Source organism: Gymnoscopelus microlampas (assembly GCF_963454915.1).
Source record: "Gymnoscopelus microlampas genome assembly, chromosome: 14".
Taxonomy (NCBI): Eukaryota; Metazoa; Chordata; class Actinopteri; order Myctophiformes; family Myctophidae; genus Gymnoscopelus; species Gymnoscopelus microlampas.
Window position 1 is genome coordinate 3112868 of NC_139951.1, and position 22024 is coordinate 3134891.

General features: G+C 40.7%; 1 protein-coding gene across 1 annotated transcript in view; it reads right to left on the minus strand.

The window, feature by feature from the left end:
* Positions 1-516: 516 nt before the first annotated feature.
* The window catches only part of LOC311059609 (uncharacterized protein), a gene marked incomplete at both ends in the record, with an annotated part of 109653 nt that continues 88145 nt past the window's right edge, over positions 517-22024 (minus strand). Inside the window, 11 exons of the mRNA XM_084077613.1 lie at positions 517-869; positions 1528-1674; positions 2783-3034; positions 4059-4205; positions 4847-4963; positions 5900-6062; positions 7212-7355; positions 8662-8853; positions 8949-9083; positions 10285-10479; positions 11378-11491. Coding sequence (XP_083933739.1) covers positions 517-869; positions 1528-1674; positions 2783-3034; positions 4059-4205; positions 4847-4963; positions 5900-6062; positions 7212-7355; positions 8662-8853; positions 8949-9083; positions 10285-10479; positions 11378-11491 — 1959 coding nt within the window. The remainder of the gene's footprint in view (positions 870-1527; positions 1675-2782; positions 3035-4058; positions 4206-4846; positions 4964-5899; positions 6063-7211; positions 7356-8661; positions 8854-8948; positions 9084-10284; positions 10480-11377; positions 11492-22024) is intronic.

A 22024-nucleotide genomic window follows, 5' to 3' on the forward strand; every position in this document is an offset into this window, starting at 1 on the left:
TCGGAAGTGGTTGAGCTCAGGTGATCAGACATCAGAAACACTAGAAAATCAGTACAAAGCATATTGCGTGTGGGCCACACACGCGTGCGAAGCGCACGCGCAAATTGTTTACATTTAATTAGTTATAGATGCGCGCATGCCGTGCGTATGGGAGGCAGGGAATAATCATAGTATACCCTCCAAAAAAATCTAGAACACACCACTGCCGTGTTCAAAGAACTGTGTGGATGTGCATATCTTACCTTTTTTCAAACTGAATCAATAGCACGAAAAAAAATTCAATGGCAGATTTAGCTACTAGCCTATTTCAACCCATCCTTTGTCGGCACTACCTGTTGTATTATGAACAATATAACTGTATAATCAATTGACAGTGAAACATTAAGAGCTATTAACCTAAGCAGGCAGCTGCCGTGATACTTAGGTGTACATTCAATAGTCCATGAGCACATGTTCCAGGGAAGAAAGGGCTCATTAATCCAAGAACTTTTCCTCTCTCGATAGTGTTCATAGTGTTCACCATAATACTTTTTCAATTTCAGGCATGGTTCCACTATCACTCCTCAGCCTGACAGAGACACATTCGAGACTGCCCCACATTCGAGACTGCCCCACAGTTTCCCAAATGTTGGTCTCTTCACAGTAGCGTTCGATGTTCTTAGGACATTGAATGCTACCGTTTTCTATGTCCAGCCCTCCTACAATGTAGATCTTTCCATCCATCGCAATCATACTAGACCAGTAGCGTCGATCTTGCATGGGGGCACACATGGTCCACTGGTTGGTCTTGGGGTTGTAGCACTCCATCGTGTTTTCCACGATCACATCGGGCCCCGTGCCAATGTTCTCTGTATTATGATGCTGGCCACCTAGATAGATAAACAATAATTAACAGGATAGTGACTGTTGTAGCCAATTTGATTGTGTTTCTTTATGCGTCTACACGAACACAATTGGCCCATGTTCGGGGGAGGGAAGCCAGACGGGGAGGGTGATAATGGTCATTGCATGTACGGACTGGGGCAGCACCTGTCAGCGGGGAGTGTTGGGCGGGAGGAGTAGGACGTAGGCTCTACTCCTCCTGGTAGGGGCTCCTCACTGGCAGGTGAGTCAGTAGGATACGACAGCAGTGACAACACAGAAATGTGTGTGGGGAGGAATTAATTGGCATAACGACTAAATTGTGGAGAAAAAGGGGTACAAAATGATTGGCTAATCTAAATTTAAGAAAAAAGAAAAAAAAAACTGGATTTGATTGGTTCTGGCCACAGATAAAATGTTGCATCCTAATCTCTTGCCCGGACCTCTGGTCCACTAGGGGGCGAGACAATGATGATGTATTACTAGTATAGATTGAGCTATTCAGCAGAGCATAGAGTAATTCAAATCAGCCCAGCCTTTCCCAGTGGCAAAATGAACATGATGAATGATTACAATCTAATCATATGTTTGTCCAATTAGCCATTCTGCATAATGAGCACTTTTATGTTTGGTACTGCAGGCATATTTTTATGCAGTGTAAGATACCTGCAACGTAGATCTTTCCATTCAGAGTACAGACAGCTGGTCGATCACGCAGAATCTGCATAGGAGCCACTTCTGTCCATACAGATGTTTCGGGGTTGTAGTTGGCTGTCGGGGGCGGGTTTGGCTTCAAAGGAGATGGAGCGCGACCTGGGGCCGAGGAAGACACAAATACAGTAAAACATTATTCAGTGTCAACAGGAGAAGGATGAATAACTTATACCAAAAGCTTTGGTCCTTTTCAGTTAACTCATGATTTATACAAATAAACAAGAAATGACAGTCATATATATATCAGCTCGCAAGCAAGCTAACCCCCTTGAAAAGTACTGTCAACTCATGACTCTTACTGAAAATGACCAAACATATAATATATGTTTGGTCATTTTCAGTATAAACATTTTCTAGAGGGGCAATCGACGGTGGGCAGGCAGACTCTGGACGCCACATATCTAACATACGGTGAGGCGTACTGTTGCCTCGATCTGCACCAGCACTGGTCAGGGGTCTGCCATCAGTATAGCCACTCTATTGCTCCGCGCCCCCTCTGTGTTCCTATTGGCTGTGTTCCTATTACAGCCATAACTCCAAGTCCCAGCATGCTAAAGGCCTGAAACTTTGCAGCCTGTGAATGATCCAAGCACCACCGGAGAAGAGTACACCCAGAAATCACATGATCACAAAAAAAAATCTATGCACCTTTCATGTTAAAGGATTTATAAAAGTCTATTTTTATTTTCATAAAACAGGCCACATTCAAACGGCCATAGCTCTGGAATGGAGGATCACGACCGGACACTCGTTTTCCCCTCTACAACCACACCCCTGTGAGTGTAATGAGCCGATCTCCGTGAGGAAGGAGGTCAGAGAGAATATTCCATGATTTTTCAAAGGTACAGTAAAATCGCTGTTTTTGCTGGCAAGGGGACGGTAGACGATGTAAAAACTCTGGCAGTCAATGAGTTAAACCCTGCCCACACTGGGCTTTAAACAGCCATAACTCCAGTTCTTGGTGGGTTGTCCCACAGACTTCTAATTTCATCATATATGACGGTGATTTCGCTTATCAGCACAACATAGGACTAGGTTTGAAGAAAATCTAGTACATATATACACAATACTGGCATGGGTTTACCCCCTCCGCCACCCCCCAGCAAATCAAACCCTGATTATGTTTTAGATTAAAAAAGAAAAACACAACCTCATGAAAACCAGCAGACTGGACCTGCAGGTGCATAAACCGGTTCCATTTACATACCAATAAAATACAGCAGTCCATGGAGTGCGACCACAGCAGCGGGTATATATGTAGAACCCTCAGTGTCAGAATACGCTGCCACACCGACAGACTCCATGAGCTGCCAGGTGTTGGTGTTGGGGTCGTAGCGTTCCATTGAGTCTTCACTCTTCTTACTCCCCCTCCACCAGCTAAAGAGGTCACTCAAGCGACTCTCCTTTTTACTCCCCTGGCCACTCACTGCAAACAAATATCCATCCAGCAACAGCAGGCCTATATGGGGTTGAGCAGGGACAAAAATATAAAAATGAATAAATCTGACCATTAGAAGTGATGACCTTGGCCATATGCACTATGCAGCCTCTCCTTCTGTTACCAAGGTAACTTATATAAGAGTTGAACAAAGTTAAAGACTAAGTTAAAGACAGGGCAACAGATTATTTTAATTTCAACTCGAGTACAAAAGATAAAATTAAATATATATTACTGCTAGGGTAAAATCAAGTACAGTGTTGCTTTTTAAATGGCAGAGAGGACATTTTAAAACAAATAGATTTAGTTTATTGTTCAATGCATTAGCACGATGAGTGTAGTCTACACTCCCTTTTGTCCTTTGACTCTTTCACTACACCAAGCAAGGACGAGTAAGCTCGTCAGTTCAACAGTACACATGTTTGACGAGTGTTTTCCGTGGTTTTCCACTAGATGGCGCTATTCACCAACTCGCGAGTGACCATCTGACTTCCTCAGAGGAACAGCAGCAGAAAACCACCTGATATTAAAGAGACAAACCTCTTTCCTCCGTTCCCGTTGGATTTTGGCGAAACCAGGCCACATTCAACTGGCCATAACCATGGAACGGATTATCGCAACCGGCCACTCTCCACGAGACCCCCGTGCGTGCATGAGGCGATCTCTGTGAGGCTTGCGATCACGGTAAATATTCCATGATTTTTCAAAGATTCGTAAAATCGCTCGTTTTCACTGGCAGTGGCGTGGCTATTTTCCGAAAAAATCTGGAAGTTAAATAGTTAATAAGGATAAAGCCTGGGATATATACTAAATGCTAAATTAAGTGCAAATAGCAGGACTTAGTAGCAAGCTCCGCCTGTCTGTTCGTACTCTACAGTGTGCATTCATGGGCTTCACACACAATGCTCATGCTTTTTTTTTTTTTTAAAGGAACTGATATTGTCTTGTATAGATATTCTGTAGTAAATACAGAATGAAGTATAAAGTAGTACAAATTCTAATGTTATTCCTCATCTTACCGCACATATAAGTTTGAAAATCTTACTGAATCCGCTGCGTGACTCATTCAAGGGAGCCATGCTCGACCAGGAGTTGTGGTGAAAATCATAGCGCCACATCTCCTTATTGTCTTTTTCATAATAGTCTGAATCATCATCATTGATTACTCCTCCTGCCAAATACAGAGTAGAGCCTATGGTGGAAGAAGAGCAGAATTAAAAGAATCCGTTACCCCATTATTGTTAAAGAAATAAAGATTTGAATACAACACTTTCAATGTCTTCATGTGTGTTTCTCCATCTTCTACTGAATATTATAGTGATGGTTCACTTATCAAGACTAGGAATTCACCAAAATAGTTCCAGTGTGTTGTGACAACACAAACACATCCAATTCGGAGTACTGCATCACAGCGCTATTGATAAATGTAGCGATGCTAGCTAGCCAACCTATGATACTGCAGAAAGTGGTTCTATTTGTGATGGCTTGATACATGAACCATTACTGTAACTACCCCTAGCACTCCTCTCTCCTCGTATCCCTTACTTGTGACCTTTGTGATAGATGATATGCTACACATATACTGTATATGAATACCACTCACCATTGTTTAGTTTTTTTGCATTCTGCTTAAGTTAACTATTTACCCTCTTTGTTCACTAGGGTTCATGACATTTACTCAGACTTATACTTGCTCTGGATAAAAACCTCTGCTAAATGCCTAAATTGTACGCTTCAAGAACACCAACCGACTTTCCAGCACAACAATTCAGAGGTAAAACAGGGTAGGATACATTACAGGCCCCAAATTCATTGACTGATGGTAATCCTCACCTGCAGCAACCACAGCATATCCCCATAGTCCAAACTCTGGCACCTGTCCCAGAGTTTTCCACTGATTGGTCAGGGGATCAAAGCACTCAACCTTCTTTCCTCCCACCGTCACAATCACTTCAACAGGTGGGGGACAAGTAGCAGGGGAGACAGAGGATTTAATAATTAAGGAAAAAAACAAATAGATTTAATAAAAACAGACAATCTCACAGGCATGCTGGCTAATACAAGTGGTCAATACAACATAAACACAGTGCCAGACATGTGCATGAGCCCTGCTCGTCACAGTAGTCTCTACAGCAGTGAAATGTTATGAAAGCCCAAATTAGCATTTCGCAATCACTGAATTAATCCAGGAGATAATTAGCATACATTTTGACATCTATAAAAAGGGCAAAAAATACAAATTAAAGGCAGACTAGGTAACGTTCAGTCTAAATGAAAAATAAATATATATATATATATTTATTTTGCATTTTTTCCAGGTATCAACCACTATATAGTTATGCAGGTGTGTTTTCCGGCAGAAAGACACATCCCTCTGGCTCTATTTTGGTTTTGCTCCACTGTTTATGTTGACATTCCACTGTTTATATTGACATTCATCCCTTTGCAGGGACTGAAAAGTCTGTGGGGGGAGAGGGGGGGCTCGGCCGGAGCCCTTAATTGATCCCTTTGAACTTCAAAGGGGTTGTGCATTGAGTTGATTGATAGGGCCATAAAAGTGTCAACCTCGTTAGTGCTCTCTCTAATCAATGAATGCATCAAAGACAGCAATCGATACCTGTCAGAAAGGGGGGGGGGGGTGTACAAACACAGATCTGCAAAGTTACCTAGTATCCCTTTAAATAAAGCTTGAATTGATAAATCTAAATGACGAAATCACAATGAAATAACCATTATGGAGCCTGTATAGAAAACTGAAATCATATCTTTATTGCTAGGTATGTATGCACATTGGAGGAATTTGTCTCGGCACAAACAAGAACAACCTTGATGTCTTTTTTGCACCATCATCGGTGTCAACCAGCATGCATGTGTTCAGCATGGTACCTGCTGTCCTGCGTGGGCGTGCTGTGTTACTGTAGGGCCGCTCCCCCTTGGCCTCAGCGATGAACCTCTGGCAGCCCTGGTTTTCTTTCACCACATCCAGACACTCAACCACAGTGTGGAGGTAGCAGGGACTGATGAGAGGCAGACGGATTTGCTCTAACACCTTAAAGAACACATAGAACACTCATTATTTACTGGTCCAACTGGATATTAGGGGAACAACAGTATAATAATTGGCAAATTAACGCATTTATACATTGCCTTTCTACTTTCTAGTCTATCCGACAATTCAGAACAATATACTGTTTATGATTGAATATTTTAATAGGCAGAAATATAAAAACAGCACGAGTACAGTAAAACACTTTGTCTAAAAGGATACACCAAAAAAAGTCCTTGCGGTCTTGTTTCCATTGGGGTCCTAGCCTAGGTATTCAATTCATCAACATATAAAATAGCACCAAAACATTCAATATCATCACACTGTCCTTCACCTTCACCCATTCACACACACACCAATGGTTGAAGAAATCATGCAACAGAGCGACCTGCTCATTAGGAGCATACAGGGGTTCAGTGTCTTGCTCAATAACACTTTGACACAGAGCAAGTAGGAGCCAGGGATCGAACATGGAACCTTCGGATTCCAAGGCGGCCGCTCTGACTCCTCCTGAGGCACTGCCGCCCCGCATCATCATACATCATATACAGCATTTAGATGGCAAGCATGTACAGGTACAGGAGACATATCAATAGGAAGAAACTAAGAAAGGACAGACCTTTACAAAGCTCTGCCTGTGGGTAGGACACTCGTCATAACCACATGAAAGACTACCAGCAAGTACCATACTATAGATACCAAGCATTAGGGATGTGCCGATACACTAATTTCACGAAACGATACGATACGATATAGGGCTCACAACTTCGATACGATACACACTTTTTTATTATGAAAATATATGGGGGAGAAAAAAAGCAAATGTGAAAACAAATAATTCTGTTTTTGCATTATTCAGACACTTGTAGCTTTTCAGCTACAATAACCGTTTTGAATCCAAATAGGGCAATAGTGTGACACCTGACCCGAAAAAAAAAACATGTTGTCACCCTTTTCACCTCGGGGCTGTTTGCATGCCTGATTATTATTATTGTAAAAAAATAAAAAATAAAAACGATATATCGGCACACCCCTACCAAGCATGTATTGGACAGCGAATCTGTCAACTACCTTGCACTAAGAAGTCCCCAGACGTACCAATAGGCAGAGGCCTCTGGTCATCTGGCAAGGTGAGACTAAGATATGACTGACCTTTTCAAAGCTCAGCCTGTGGGTAGGACACTTGTTCAACCACAACATGGCGGCCTCAAACACCATGTCCTCCTTGGGTACACTGAGATGGTCACTGGCAAGAATCTCTGTCACTCTTTCCACAGAGAGAGAGAGGAACTCTTCCTATTGGTAGAAATAAATACATTAAATTAGCTGATATGGAGACCTTTTTCTCCTCTGAAGTGCTCACTGGTGATAGATGGTTTGCTTAGTGAAATGGCCATGTAAATGGAGCTTATTAAGATATATCCAATCACTGACTGAATGTTTCTACTAGGGATCGACCAATTCAGGTTTACCGATTAGTAGTGATCAAAGAGGCCGTTAGCCGATATTTAGAACCGATTAAAAAAAGTCATGAATTAAAAAATAAATAATATTTATCAACTCGAAAAAACTTTTTATACTGTAAATATAGCGTCTACATTTAACAGCATTTCTTATAAACTGAACTGAAATTTGAAATAATAAACATAGATCCTGAAATGTTTTGTTCTATCAAATGCAGCATTGTAATTAGCTCCCACTTGTAGCAACATTTCTTATGAACTGAATTATACATAAAACATTACAAAACAGTTCCCCAAAAGGTTTTAAAATAATAATACTTTTTTTTCCCCCTGATTTCGATTTTTTTTGTATCATCAATATCGGTGCCGATAATCGTCCTTTTCGATTATCGGTCGACCCCTTGTTTCTAGCCAGAGCTGGGTCAGTTGTGATGGTGACAGGTTGAGTAATAGTAATAGTTAAGCAAAAGAGAAAAGGTCCAAAACAGAAAAACAACTTGGTTAATCTATGACAGGGGTCGGCAATAGGCGGCCCGCGGGCCGAAATTGGCCCCCCAGAAATAATATCTGGCCCGTGAGATAATTTTGAAAAAAAAAAAAATTTTTTTTTTTTTTTTTTAGAAAAATATTTTTTGATTTTTTTTTTTGGGGGAGGGATTTTATTTTTATACAGTATCAGACCGATATCTATTATATCCAAATACAGAAAGATACAGTATGAATGATTTACTGAAAAGTGTTATAAAAAAAGTATTAAAAATTAATGTTAAAATAATTATAAATACTTATTTCATAGAACCTGAACCCACTTTTGAAATCATGCACTCATAAACACGATGCATTTTAAAGGATTTATAACATTTTATAGCTAGATTAGAGGAAAATGAAGAAGAAAAAAAAAATCACCAGAAAAATCGCCTGTGCTGATATTTAAACCGGAAAAAATGTTGATTTATATTGGTCAAACAGAACCGAATTAGACCCAAATTAGACCCGAATTAGACCGAGTTAGACCCGAATTAGACCCGAAAAATTTGCACGCGGGGTGGCCCGGCCCGCGATGGAATGTCTGGGAGTGATATTGGCCCTAGGCTTATCTCAATTGCCTACCCCTGATCTATGATCTCTCAATCACTGACCTGCTGGTAGATGACGCTGAAGTTGTCCAGAATGTAATCCATGCTGTGTTCCTCCAACATTTCACAGGAATGGTCTTCAGCACAGCAGTAAAACTCAACACAGTTATTTACGTCTATGTGAATCTTCATGTAGTCACAGCAGGCCTCTCGAACAGCCGTGACATCCAACAAGTCTGATGCAGCTAGCAGCGCCTAGACCAGATGAACAAAATGACTTTATTAAGTACTGATGTTATGTAGGATAAACATGGATACAATGAATAATGTTTATGATGATCATACATTACCTGCACATTTGCAAGGGAGATGGATAACATTGCAGTGTAGGCGTAGTTCACCAACAATCCAATCACCTGAGGTTCCACTCCACTCATGGTCACCTTTTCTTCTGTAGACTCCTTCATACCAGATGTAAACATGGCCTGTGCAGGTTGGAAAGGTGTTAGGAAAGGACAGACCATTGAAGACCTTGACTTTGCTGTTGACCTAGCTAGCCCTTCTGACACACACACACACACACACACAAAATCGTAAACATCAATAAAGCCAAAGTCATGCCCATCAACACCAATACATAATAGAGGAACATGGTGGGGGAGCAAGTAAGGACATTCAAAACCGGATCAACAAAGCATACAGAACCTTCATAAGACTTAAACAAATCTGGAAGTCAAATCAATACAGCACCAAAACAAAACTCTGGATCTACCAAAGCCACGTACTATCAACACTACTATACGGTGCAGAATGCTGGAAAACCACAGAAAGCGACATCCATAAATTATCCACTTTCCGCAAATCATTCCTGCACAAACTCCTGCGTATATTGTGGCCCAAGACCATCTCAAACAATAAACTCCTCAACATCACCCAGCAAGGTGACATGAACTGCATGATCAATAAACGCAGGTGGACCTGGATTGGCCATGTCCTCAGAATGGATATGGCCAATGCGATCCCAGTCCCAAGAGTCGCATTACACTGGACCCCAGGAGGCAAAAAAAAAGAAAGGGAGGCCTAAAATGACATGGCATAGGACGATAGAGAAGGAGCTCCAGCAACAATATCAGAGCTGGGGGACCATAGAGAGGATGGCCAAAGACAGATGGAGGTGGAGAAACTTTGTTGTTGCCCTATGTGCCAGCCGGCGTAATGGGGATAAGTAAGTAAAGGCACCCATTTATCATATCATCATATATTTGCTCTTCACTAAAGCTTTTTAAAAGACGGTAACTTGAAATAGATAGAAGTGTCTCAGAGGAGGGCTGTGGACAGTTCAGAAACCAGGCTACCATTGATATCATCAGTATGCCGGTTTGGTCATTTCAAACCATGTTTATTTTTGTATTTTTTTATTCATGCAAGAACAATGGCTTCTATTTCAGCATGGTAACTTTACAGGAAGAGAAAGGCTGCATTTTCTATTAGCTTGGAGTCCCATTTGATGATGTCACTGGTAGGCAGATTTCTGAACTGTCCAAAGCCTTCCTCTGCGACACAGAGTGAGCAGACAGAAATAAAGTGCGACTTTATAATGAGCATAAGTGAGAACCAATCATATGAAGATAGGTTGAAAATGGGTGGACCTTTAACAACAGCAGGTCAATAAATGTGTGTAATTACCTCAAAGTAAGAGCTAAAGGAAGCCAGTACAGAACGATGGCAGGGGAACTCCTGTCCCTCACAGCACAGTATCACATCACACAAGACACTGTTGAGCCGCAGCCTGTTTAGGCCCTCCAACACCTTGTAGGGATGGTCGGGTTCTGCAAACATCTCAGTCTTCAGTGAGGATGGAGGTACACTGGTGCTGTCCTCCTGAAATGCATCCAGAGCGGGTTTTATGAATCAGACCAATAAATAAGTATTCATCTGTGAATAATGTTGCTGTAGTCTGGTAAAGCCCCTCCCCCCGGAAAATCTCATTTCCATTTTATTTCAGGAAGGAGTCTGGCCTGATGGCTTGTCTGGGCGTTTCTAGCCCGTTCACCAAATGGACGAGCCTATCAGCGCTGTTGCTCATCGTTCTGTGATTGACAGCGAAAGTTGGCCAATCAGGTGGCGAGTTCAAGTGAGCCCGAATGGAGCCGAGTGCAGCCTGAGTGCAGACGACAAAAAACGAACGGCAGCCATTGTTTTTTGTGCGTTGTCTTTACTTCTTACTTTCGGTTTTAAACGCTCTCAAACTTATTTTTTAAGGCCCAGAATTTACCTTTAAGATATCGTTTGGATAGAATTTAGTTGTTTAACTTCATATATGTGGTCAATTAAATCATGACAGAGCCTATTTAAAAATAAAAATTCAGAGAACTGGCAGGGGCGGGCAGTGACACGGTTGTATCCGAATAAGGCAACCTATTTTGGGCATGTCCGTCTCAAAAGTCCTGTTGCGTCACATTAGTCTGGAGGTGGTAAAAATGCACTGTCGGAAGGGGAACACTGCTGATTGGCTGAAGGGGTTGTCAGTCAACGGTATTAATCCCGCCCAACTCCAGCCCACAGCCAAAATTGCAGAATGGGCGAAAATGCCAGACTCACTCCTGAAATAAATGACAAATGAGATTTCCGGAGGGAGGGTTTACCAGGCTAATGTTGCTGTGCTTCATGTGTCAACAGTCAACACGCTGCAGCTTGTACACAACAATGCAGCCCACCCACCCAACAGCTATTTACACACACACACACACACACACACACACACACACAAAAAACTCACATTGTAAGAGTCCAGTCTCGTTCTCTTGGCAGCCTGTGGTGATTCTCTCTGGCAGGCAGCAACCAGGATGTTGTCAGCCATGGCTGAGGTGAGGTGTGGTGGAGTGGGTCGCGTCTGCAGAGAGAACACACACAACATTACTGTTACATGTGGTTACACAGTAAAGTCCTCACCGTTCATTTAACTCTGGTGCAAATGAAACCTTGATGTAATGATCATGATTCACCTCTCTTCATTCATCTTTATTTTCCTTTTGCATCACCTGTCACCACCACAGTGATTTCTATAGGCTCTATGCACAGCAGCCATATTGGGAATGAATTGGGCCCCTTCCTTACTTCCTTCACAGGTGTTACCAATAATACTAATTAAGCCTCTGTTCCATTTAGTGTGGCATAGTGGTTGTCTTATTTTCAAGGACCCCCATGGTTCAATTTGTACACTCTCAGAGTTACACACCCACCATAAGGGGCCATTTGGGAACCAAAATGGAGTGTTTCTAGTGAGCCATCATGCACAATATCAGCACCCTGACCAGAGTGGAACACAGCCTTCATTAGTATCATTGGTAACACCTGTGAAGGAAGTAAGAAGAGGCCCAATTTCTTTCCAATATGGCTGCTGTGCATAGAGCCTATTCAGGCTGAGTATAGTGAAATGGGGTTGTGTTCAGCTGTGATTAAGATTATGTTATGTTATTTAGTTACTGGGGCAGTTTAAATATTAGGATTCTTTCTCGGGTATATCAAATGTCTGTGTACAGAGGATATGCGCATGCTTAAAGTGAATGGCACATCGAGTGGCAAAGAAACATGCAAAATGAGTTTAAGATTGTTTAATGTTGTTTAATGCAATCAGATATGACTTTTCTGTTTGGATGCATGGGCTGTCAAGGCCAGAAAGTATTTTTTTGACACTCAGTAGGCATTCCTGCATAACTTCCGGGTTTGATGATGATGTCACACGCATATCCTCTATTGTGGCATTAAACAACATGTCAGCCACATGTCCTAGACTCTTATCTCTCCTGGCTTCCAAGTTGTGGAATTAATGTTACCATGCAGATATATGTCTGTTACCTTTTCACCACAAACCACAAATGTTATTTATATCAGGGGCCTTCAACCTTTTCAGGCCAAGGACCCCCTCGCTGAGAGAGAGAGATGAAGCAGGGACCCCCTACTCTATATTGCATAAAATTGTGTTTCAGATTAAAGTTTATTTTTGTACTTAATCTGCTCTTTTTTCCCTCTAAACCTAAAGAAAATGCCAAAAATAGCCGATCTACAAGCTCTCAACGCTGCGCAGCGCGAGACGTTGAGAGCTTGTAGATCTGCTATTTTCGGCTAATGTTGCCCTCAGAAAAGGAATTCTAGGGTTCAAGTGGTTAATGTAAAAAAAACTACATCCTATCACACAAAGATTTGGCGGACCCCTTAGGGGTCCCGGACCCCCTGTTGAAGACCCCTGATTTATATAACATGACATTTAAACTAGAGCCTAGGTTTGATATCGTTTATCTGATATCCTAATTTCTTTGCACTGTATTTAGGAGAACATTTACCCTGTCGTTTCTTGACAAGGGTTCATGCCATTTACTCTAAAGCACAAGGTGACCACTGAGGTGCAGCAGAGAGCGTCTCATCATTGCTTGACCATAATAATGATTATGAAAAACCATTATGGTTATAATAACTACTAGACAGACTCCACACATCAACACACCTACAGTGGAAGCCATGATGAAATACCCCAGCATTAATATTACAGTGCTATCTAATAGAATAATAGACCACTATATACAATGACTGTAACAGCATTAATATTAGAGTGCTATCTAATATTATAATAGACCACTATATACAATAACTAACATATACCAGCATTAATATTAGAGTGCTATCTAATAGAATAATAGACCACTATATACACTAACTAACATATACCAGACTGACTCGGTTCCACAGATAAATATTGTGAAAATAGCCGATCTACAAACTCATAACGAGGCATTGTGAGCTTGTAGATTAGCTATTTTTCTTATATTATTTGCCTTTTGCATTTGACAATTTGGCCAATGTTTGACCAGTTTTTATAATAGTTAAATAATAGTATTTTTTCTTTTTTTTTAAGTATTACAAAGGTCTTAAAAGTCCTTAAAATGTCACTTCACTGTCATCTAGGGACCCCCCTAAAATCATGTGGGGAGTGGGGACCCCCCTGAGGGTACCGACCCACAGGTTGAGAACCACTGGTCTAGAAGAATAAAGACTATAATTAGTTTACTTTATTCGAAAAAAAATACTACATAACTACAACAGGAGCCAACATAGAAATGTATCCTGAATCAGTCCTCTACAGGGGCTTACAATGTTTTTAATTGCTGAATGTATTTTCTTGTTGAAAGCAATTGACCTTTCACACCAGAATGTCTTCAACACAAACTAGGAGTAATTTGAATCCCAGTGGAAAACAATAAATGAAAACCTTGATGAAAAGCCAACAGAAAATGTATCTTTTACCAAAAATCCCAGCCACAAAGTGTATGACGTGTACTAAATACATATGGTGTATGCTACTACCCTCTTTGAATACTTTCTTTCAAAATGTACAATAATTAATCATATTTTTATACCAGCCTCTGTAATTTTATCATGCACGTCGTATTTTGTACATTCTAGTCTCTAGCTTTATTATTATTATCTTTATATTTGAATAAACAATCAATTTGAAAATGTTTATCTATAGATTTCAATGTAATCATCCAACCTAATACAAATACAAATACCTCATGTGCAAACAAACACAACGAGCAGCATTCTGTTTAAGTATTTATCCAGTACAGTATCTAACCATTATCTAAGCAGCATCAGAAGCCTTGGATCACAAGACGGTCATAGGTCATACTGATCTGTCTTGGACAATTTTCAAAATAGTATTTGTACTTTCTCCCTTTTTGGTCCGTACATCTACATAAACGTTCAGATTTCAAATATAAAGTGCTTAACCAATGGCCATGGATGTTACAATTAAGTACGGCACCTCAGAAGTACTCGTATGTTCCTTATTGTTCAATAAGAAGAAGCATTTTTAATGGTGGCCATTGAGAACTCATAGTTATAATGTATCGGAGTGCAATACACCTCCCAACCGATAGGGTTGCACAGCTGAATGCATACGGAGAAATGGCCACCGATCGGATTAAAATATGTTTTTATTGAACAATACGGAATATACGAGTACTTCTGAGGGCCCGTACATAATTGTAACATCAGTGGGCATGGGGAAAATACTTTATATTTGAAATCTGAACGTTTATGTAGATGTACGGACCAAAAAGGGAGAAAGTGCAAATACTATTTTGAAAAAAAATCCAAGACTGTCATATAATATGACAGTCTGTATTTAGCTCTCCTTAATGCTCTGTTACTTTTGAGCCGTTTCCCTCACACCAGCGGTAGCGCAGGCCACGCAGCCTCTCGTCTTTAATAAAAAATAAAACAATACACTTCACTACTCATCAATACAAAGACGGTTTTAAGATGTTGAAAGCCTACTTTCCTTAGTGGGAACACTCTGAGCCCTCCAACTCACGTCTAAAATACACTTTTTGACCAGAAAAGAAAATAGTTCACCGGAAGGAAAACAATGTTTTAGTTACTCCACTGCGCCCCCTACAGATCTGGTCAATGGAACTTTTCTATTCGCCAGATCTTTCCTTCCGGTGAAATATTTTATCTTCTGGACAAAAACTGTATTTTAGACGTGAGGTGGGGTACTCAGAGTGTTTCCACTAAGGAAACTAGGCTTTCAACATCTTAAACCCCTCTTTGCTTTGGTGAGCAGCGAAAGTGTATCCTTTATTTTTTTTTACTAAAGACGTGAGGCAGCGCAGCCTGCGTTACCGCGGGTCTGCGGGAAACGGCTGAACAGTAACATAGCGTTAAGGAGAACTCCTTCTAACGCTATGGACCAGAGCTAACATGTGTTTAGCTTCTCTTACGACGTTCTTACATCAGCCTCAATCCAACGTACAGCTACGAACATGCGCTCACTCACAACACGCATAGAAATGATACAAACAGAACGTCAACAAACCACATACACATACCTCGTTGTCTGCGTACAAATCTAAAGGGAATGAGTCCAACCAAGAGTCATAACAGAACAGACAGACGCGCACACACGGCAACGAAATGAGTCCGTCAATAAATGTTAATGAAATAAACGATGTAAACTTAGACTTTTGTTCTAATTAGAACAAACTAACTTTCCTCCCGCTGGTCCTCTTCAAACAGAGAGGTGTAACCAGTGTTGCCATATTCTGTGAAAGAAATAAGCAGCCAGGTCTATGAAAACAAGCCCAAAAGAAGCAACATGAGAATTTAAAATCTATAGAGACACACGGGCGGAAACGGAAGGCCTACAAATTCACGCCCACTTTTGAGACAGTGCCGCTACTCGGGGTCCGTTAGAACAATGAACTGCAGCTCTCAATGCAATCTCTATGAGAGGCATTGTAAAATACCGTCATTTCACTGGTTAACTACTGAAGCTGTAGCGATTTTTTTGGTGTTCTAATAAACTGTCCCATTTGTTTAATTTGTCCTTTTTAATGTCCCATATCTGTCATCTCGATATACTACCCACAATATACTATAATATACTCCTGCAGTGTGTCAAAACCGCTAGCATCGGAGATCTTGATTTTTTTCTGTCACATTATATATACGTCACGCATTCATCCCAATATATTCCGAAAGATGCGACATTCGCAGCGACGGCTTGAGCGACTACGACGAGCGCCCAGTGTAATAACAGTGTATGGTGTGAACTGAGTAACACAGACTGGCACCTTTCTCCTTTACTGCTCCATTCATCTACAACTGCTGAAGTGGTTAATGTATGTTCTATAATAATAATCCAAATCTATAAAGTAACTTGTCATTTTAACTAAAGTTTTCAAATAATTGTAGTGGAGTAAAAGTATAATATTTGCCTCTGAGATGTAGTGGAGTAGAAGTAAAAGTACTGAAACAAAACAACAACAAACAAAATACCCCCATTGTCCGCAGAAGACCGCATGGCTAATTTATATTCACGAGGATATGCAAATTAGCCGGTCTCAGTCCGCAGGCTAGCCACGTCTTTAGCCACCATCCGGGGAGAACATTCACTGAAAATAGCCGATCTACAAGCTGACAACGCGTCATGCTGTGATGCAATGAGCAACAATTATGCTCCCATCCATGCTGACAGCAACCCAGGCATTATGATATGCCTCGGTTACCTTCCAGGAAGGCTTAACCTTGGCCTTAAGAATGATGTGATTCAATCCCTCTGGTTCCAAATGAAGTATTGGCTGCACCCATCCACTTGTGAAGAAGATGAGCATCCAGGGATCGATGGTTCTTCATTGTGTGGGTTGTATAGACCCCTGAAACCATTCAGAAGAGGTTTGGGAACTCCACAAGTGGAAAAAGTATTCAAATGTTAAAGGAAACACTACAACTGGATTTATGGCAGTTGATTTACAATATCAAGAAGTCAGACACAATCACCTGAGGAGCACAGGATTACATAGGATTACACTGCAATCAGTCATTTATTATATTATTCCTATTGATGCAGCTCCCTAAATTGAAATAAATACATTGTATGAAAACTGCAATAAAATAGATGAATTCCTAGGCATGATATGTGAATATACACGCACAGTGCCTAGTATGTATGTATCTTTTTTCTAAAATACATTCATCACATGACAGTCTTGATCGCAATGTCGTTATAGTCACTGAAAATCCTCCTCTAAAGCCTGTACTTCTCCGCACATGGACAAATGCAAAATATAAAGTTCCAACCTTGTAGCCACGGATGTTCACTCACCATTCGGAACCTGTGTGCACTGCATTAATCAGTATTTCTCAATAAATATGTGTTTTAATCCCGTCTGTGTCGGAAGTTCCCTGTATTCCGTAATGAGTGTACTGGCGGAGCGCATCAGGTGAAAGCTGGTATTACACTCAATGCATAAGAGGAAATTGAACGGGGTTCAGGCACAGACTGGATTAAAACACTTATTCGTTGAGAAATACGGACCAATACAGTGCACACATGTTCCGAATGGTGAGTGAACATCCGTGGCAAGGTGAGCGCTTTATATTTTATCTATGGCAGTCTTCCAATAGGCTATTAATACAAACCTGGAGAATCCACTAGATAATTGACGATGTCGGGATATGTCACGTCTGGCCATTTAGTTGGGTCATTTCCCCAGCTACGTTTAGGCAAGTCGTAAGGACAACACGCTAAACCTACTAGTTGTAATTTCTCTTTGTACCGTCAGAGCTCCGCGGCAGGTAGAGAATTCATATAACAAGCCATGTTCACATCATTCACCACATACACACGGAGAATCGTCTATTCAAAACCGGCGCCGCTTGTAATGATTAACGACAGACACGTCACGGAAGAGCGACAGGTTATCTGTCTGTCAGCTCCTCTCCACTCTGTTAACATTATGGGTAACCCATCCGACTGGCAAATTAAATGTGAAACACACCATCTATTGAGAAAACAAGAAGATATGTTGACAAAGACACTCCATACATTTGGAAACATATTTTTATTTAAATCAATATCGTCTCCAGTTAATGTAGGAATATTTGAAAAGTAGGCTAACTCTCATGTCCTCTCATAGGGAATGCATTGAGAGCTGCAGTTCATCCTTCTAACGGACCCCGAGTAGCGGCACTGTCTCAAAAGTGGGCGTGAATTTGTAGGCCTTCCGTTTCCGCCCGTGTGTCTCTATGCATTAGGCATCGGCTATTTGAAAATAGCCAATCTACGAGGCCACAATGCGTCACGAGCTTGTACATCTGCTACTTTCAAAAAACTCTTGCAATTGAATACTTGGAATATCTTTTGAAACATTCTAACACAAATTATCCTTGGCTGGGGCTCAAAACACTTATTTATATATTTGAGAACCACTGGTTTAAATAATTCAAAACATTGGAAACAACCCCTGCAAGTACAGTTTAGAAACAAGCCCCCAAAAAACGCAATAACCATTTTGCAAGCAACTTTACAGAAAGAAAAAAAAGCCCCAAGTCGCTTATGATAAGCCAACATGGCAACACTGGGTGTAACCACTAACTGTGTCCTTCTCCTCCTGACAACAACACACTACATAAACAGTTCCGGACACAAACGTAATACTCTTCCCACACGGCACTAACAAAACAAAGCCTATTCAACACATATTCAGTGGTGGGAAAAGTACTACAATGTTTTACTTAAGAACTGTTAAAAGTATCAATACTGCAATGTAGAAAACTCTGTTACAAGTTAGATAGGATCAAGTTGTTTTGCAAGTTGCTGATCCGGTCTGCGTTTATAACGAATACGGAAACGTTTCTTTCATGTATGTGGTAGTTAAAATCATAGATATATATAAAGGCTAGATGACTCACCCGCGCTGCTGGCCAATGGAGTACGACGTCGCCACATGGCGGCCATCTTGGGACGGTCATTCATAACATTATGTCTATGGTGCATATACTTTGAAATAACCATAGCGTGCTCAATTTTCATCCGATTTTCAAACGGTTTGGTGTTTTGTAAACACCAAATATGTAGTTATGATATTATTGTATTTTTAAAAAAAAACATGATTATAATTATAAGTATGCAGTATCATAACTACATCTTTGGTGTTTACAAAACACCAAACCGTTTGAAAATCGGATGAAAATTGAGCACGCTATGGTTATTTCAAAGTATATGCACCATAGACATAATGTTATGAGTGACCGTCGCAAGATGGCCGCGGTTGAGCTACGCTTGCGCCGCCCCTTGAGCCATCTAGCCTTTATAGGCCCAATTCCAAACTCCACCCTAAGCCCTCAAGCCCTGCACCCTCATTAGCTTAAGGTAAGTCAGCTGGTAAGTGCCTGAGTGTGGGAGGGTTTAAGGGTTCCAAAAGGGTACAAAAGCAATGGAACAGCCCTTTGTGACGTCCCACGTTACCTTGACGACAGATGACAACGTTGCCGTGACAACCAAAGATTCGACTGACACTTGCCTCCCTGTTTGAAACTTCGAATTTCTCTAAATATTATAAACGTTTATATTATAAAATATTATAAAAAAGAGACATTGTATCATGAGTGAAACAGCTATCGATACAGTCAATATAAGTAAATTATATGATAGCCTTAGGAGTAACTTTATATTTCTGGGACACGTTGCTATTTTGCACAACAACTTAGTACAACGAAGTATAAAATAGGGTTGATTAAAGTGTTTAATCAATTTATTTGATAATAAAAAATCCATTACAATTTTTCCTTTAGAAATAAAATAAATAATAAATAAAAATAATCCCTCAAAAACCTGCTTTTTGAAGGTTCTCAAACGTTCAACTGAACTTCTTTTTATTTTTTTTATTCCATTCTCCTCACTAATGAACCCTGGCCTGATGCCATGACATGAATCCCCCCCCCCCCCGCTACTGAGACCGGTGGTAAAAAGACATATTAATTCTGCATTTATTTCTCGGCCAGCGACGTCGCAGAAGAAAGGCCTCTTTCCCTTTTAAATCCGGGCACCGTGGGTATCGGCGTCCTCTGGTAACTCCCACAACGCAATGTATTGTGGGCAATTTCTTTGCCAAAGTCTCCAAAGGTGCTGACTTATGGAAAGGGTGCAGAAAGGGGCGTTCCCGAGCCCTCGCTGACTTCAGGCTGACTTTCCGATTTCATTTGGAACAACCCTCAAGCCCACGGAGCTCACATGAACGCGCACCCAAGTCAATGAGTCAGTGAGGGGGTGGTTTGGAATTGGGCCATCTATATCTATGGTTAAAATGGCCAGATACAGTAGGCGGGCTTTAGACCGGATCACACTGGTTGATTCGCAATAGAAACCAGGCTTCCCACAGGTGCTGCGGAAAGCCTGCTGAAGAAAGGCTAGTTTAACTTTAAGTAAACGTCTGGAATAGCTAAAGTTTTAAAATCATTCTAGGAGTAAAAGTATAATATTTGCACTAGTACTGAACATTGGAAATACTCCAATAAAGTAAAAAATATATACCTCAAAATTGTACTTGTACAGTACTTAGCTACTTTACACCACTGTAAATCTTACAATCTTACAATACATAAAATATACACACACACACACACACACACACACACACACACACACACACACACACACACACACACACACACACACACACACACACACACACACACACACACACACACACACACACACACACACACACACACACACACAAATAATAATTATGGCAGTTAAATCCCCTACATATTGGCATCAAAACAGGAAGGAGCGGTATAACCATTGGCTATAAAGTGTTAATATAATAGACAATGCGAACGGAAGGATTCAAATATACTTAAAACTAATTGCAAACCGTTAATAAAAGTACTCAATCAAATGGACTCCTGTGTATCAGGCCGTGTATCAGAGGGAATTCTGCGCTGCATGTACTCTTTGTAACCTGCAGAGGGAACTATAATACCAACTATAAGAAAGCAGGGCTGAGGGGAGCTTTTGTAAAACAGTTAACTTAACAGGACAGTAGTGGACTTGTCCAGTGGTGTAAAGTAACTAAGTATATTTACTCAAGTACTGTACTTAAGTACAATTTGAGGATTTTTTTGTTACTTTACTTTCTAATTTTCTGTACTTTTCCTTCTACTCCACTACATCTCAGAGGCAAATATTGTACTTTTACTCCATTACAATTATTTGAAAACTTTAGTTACTAGGCCTAGTTACTTTGCAGGTATAAATTATTATGTTATAAAACGTATATTAACCACTTTAGCCCTATTTTAAACCTAGGCCATTTGAAAATAGCTGATCTACGAGCTCAGTCAGCTCACAATGCAAGCTTCTCTGCTATTTTCAAACATTTTAGTACTTTTACTTTTGTACTTTTACCCAAGTAGCATTTTGAACACAAGCCTTTTACTTGTAACAGAGTATTTTTATATTGTGATATTGCAACTTTTACTTAAGTAATATATCTGAGTATCCTTACTTCTTCCACCACTGGACTGGTCCAAATGTCCACTAACCATCTCCAGTGATAAATGATTCATAATATTAGCATTCCTATTCAGGCCATGTCATAAAAGGCGAAAATAGATGGAACATTCTGCAAAAATGGGCAAACATTTGGCGAAAATAGCACTTCAGGGTCTCCAAAACTCTACAACGGCTTCAGGCCCCGTTCTACTGGCCAAACTGTTGGCTGGATGTGGAGCTGTGAGTCCACCTGTGTGACTCGTTCACCGTCTAGAGAGACCCCCACCCGACACTCACACGTCCCACTACAACAATACCAGGTGAGGGCTTCCCTGGAGCGTGTGAGGGTCCACATCCTGGGCTCCATTCTCAGCCATTATGCTCAGTGGATTAAATACTTTATTAACAGTTTGCAGATTGTACATACGGGTTACGGGTTACAAGGATTGTTAAAGGGATAAAACAGGGGGTCCTCAGAGTTACTACAGGGGGGCCACTAAATATTTGTGTGATAGGATTTGTTTTTTTACATAAACCACTTGAACCTTAGCATTCCTATTCTGGGGAGGGGAACATTAGCCAAAA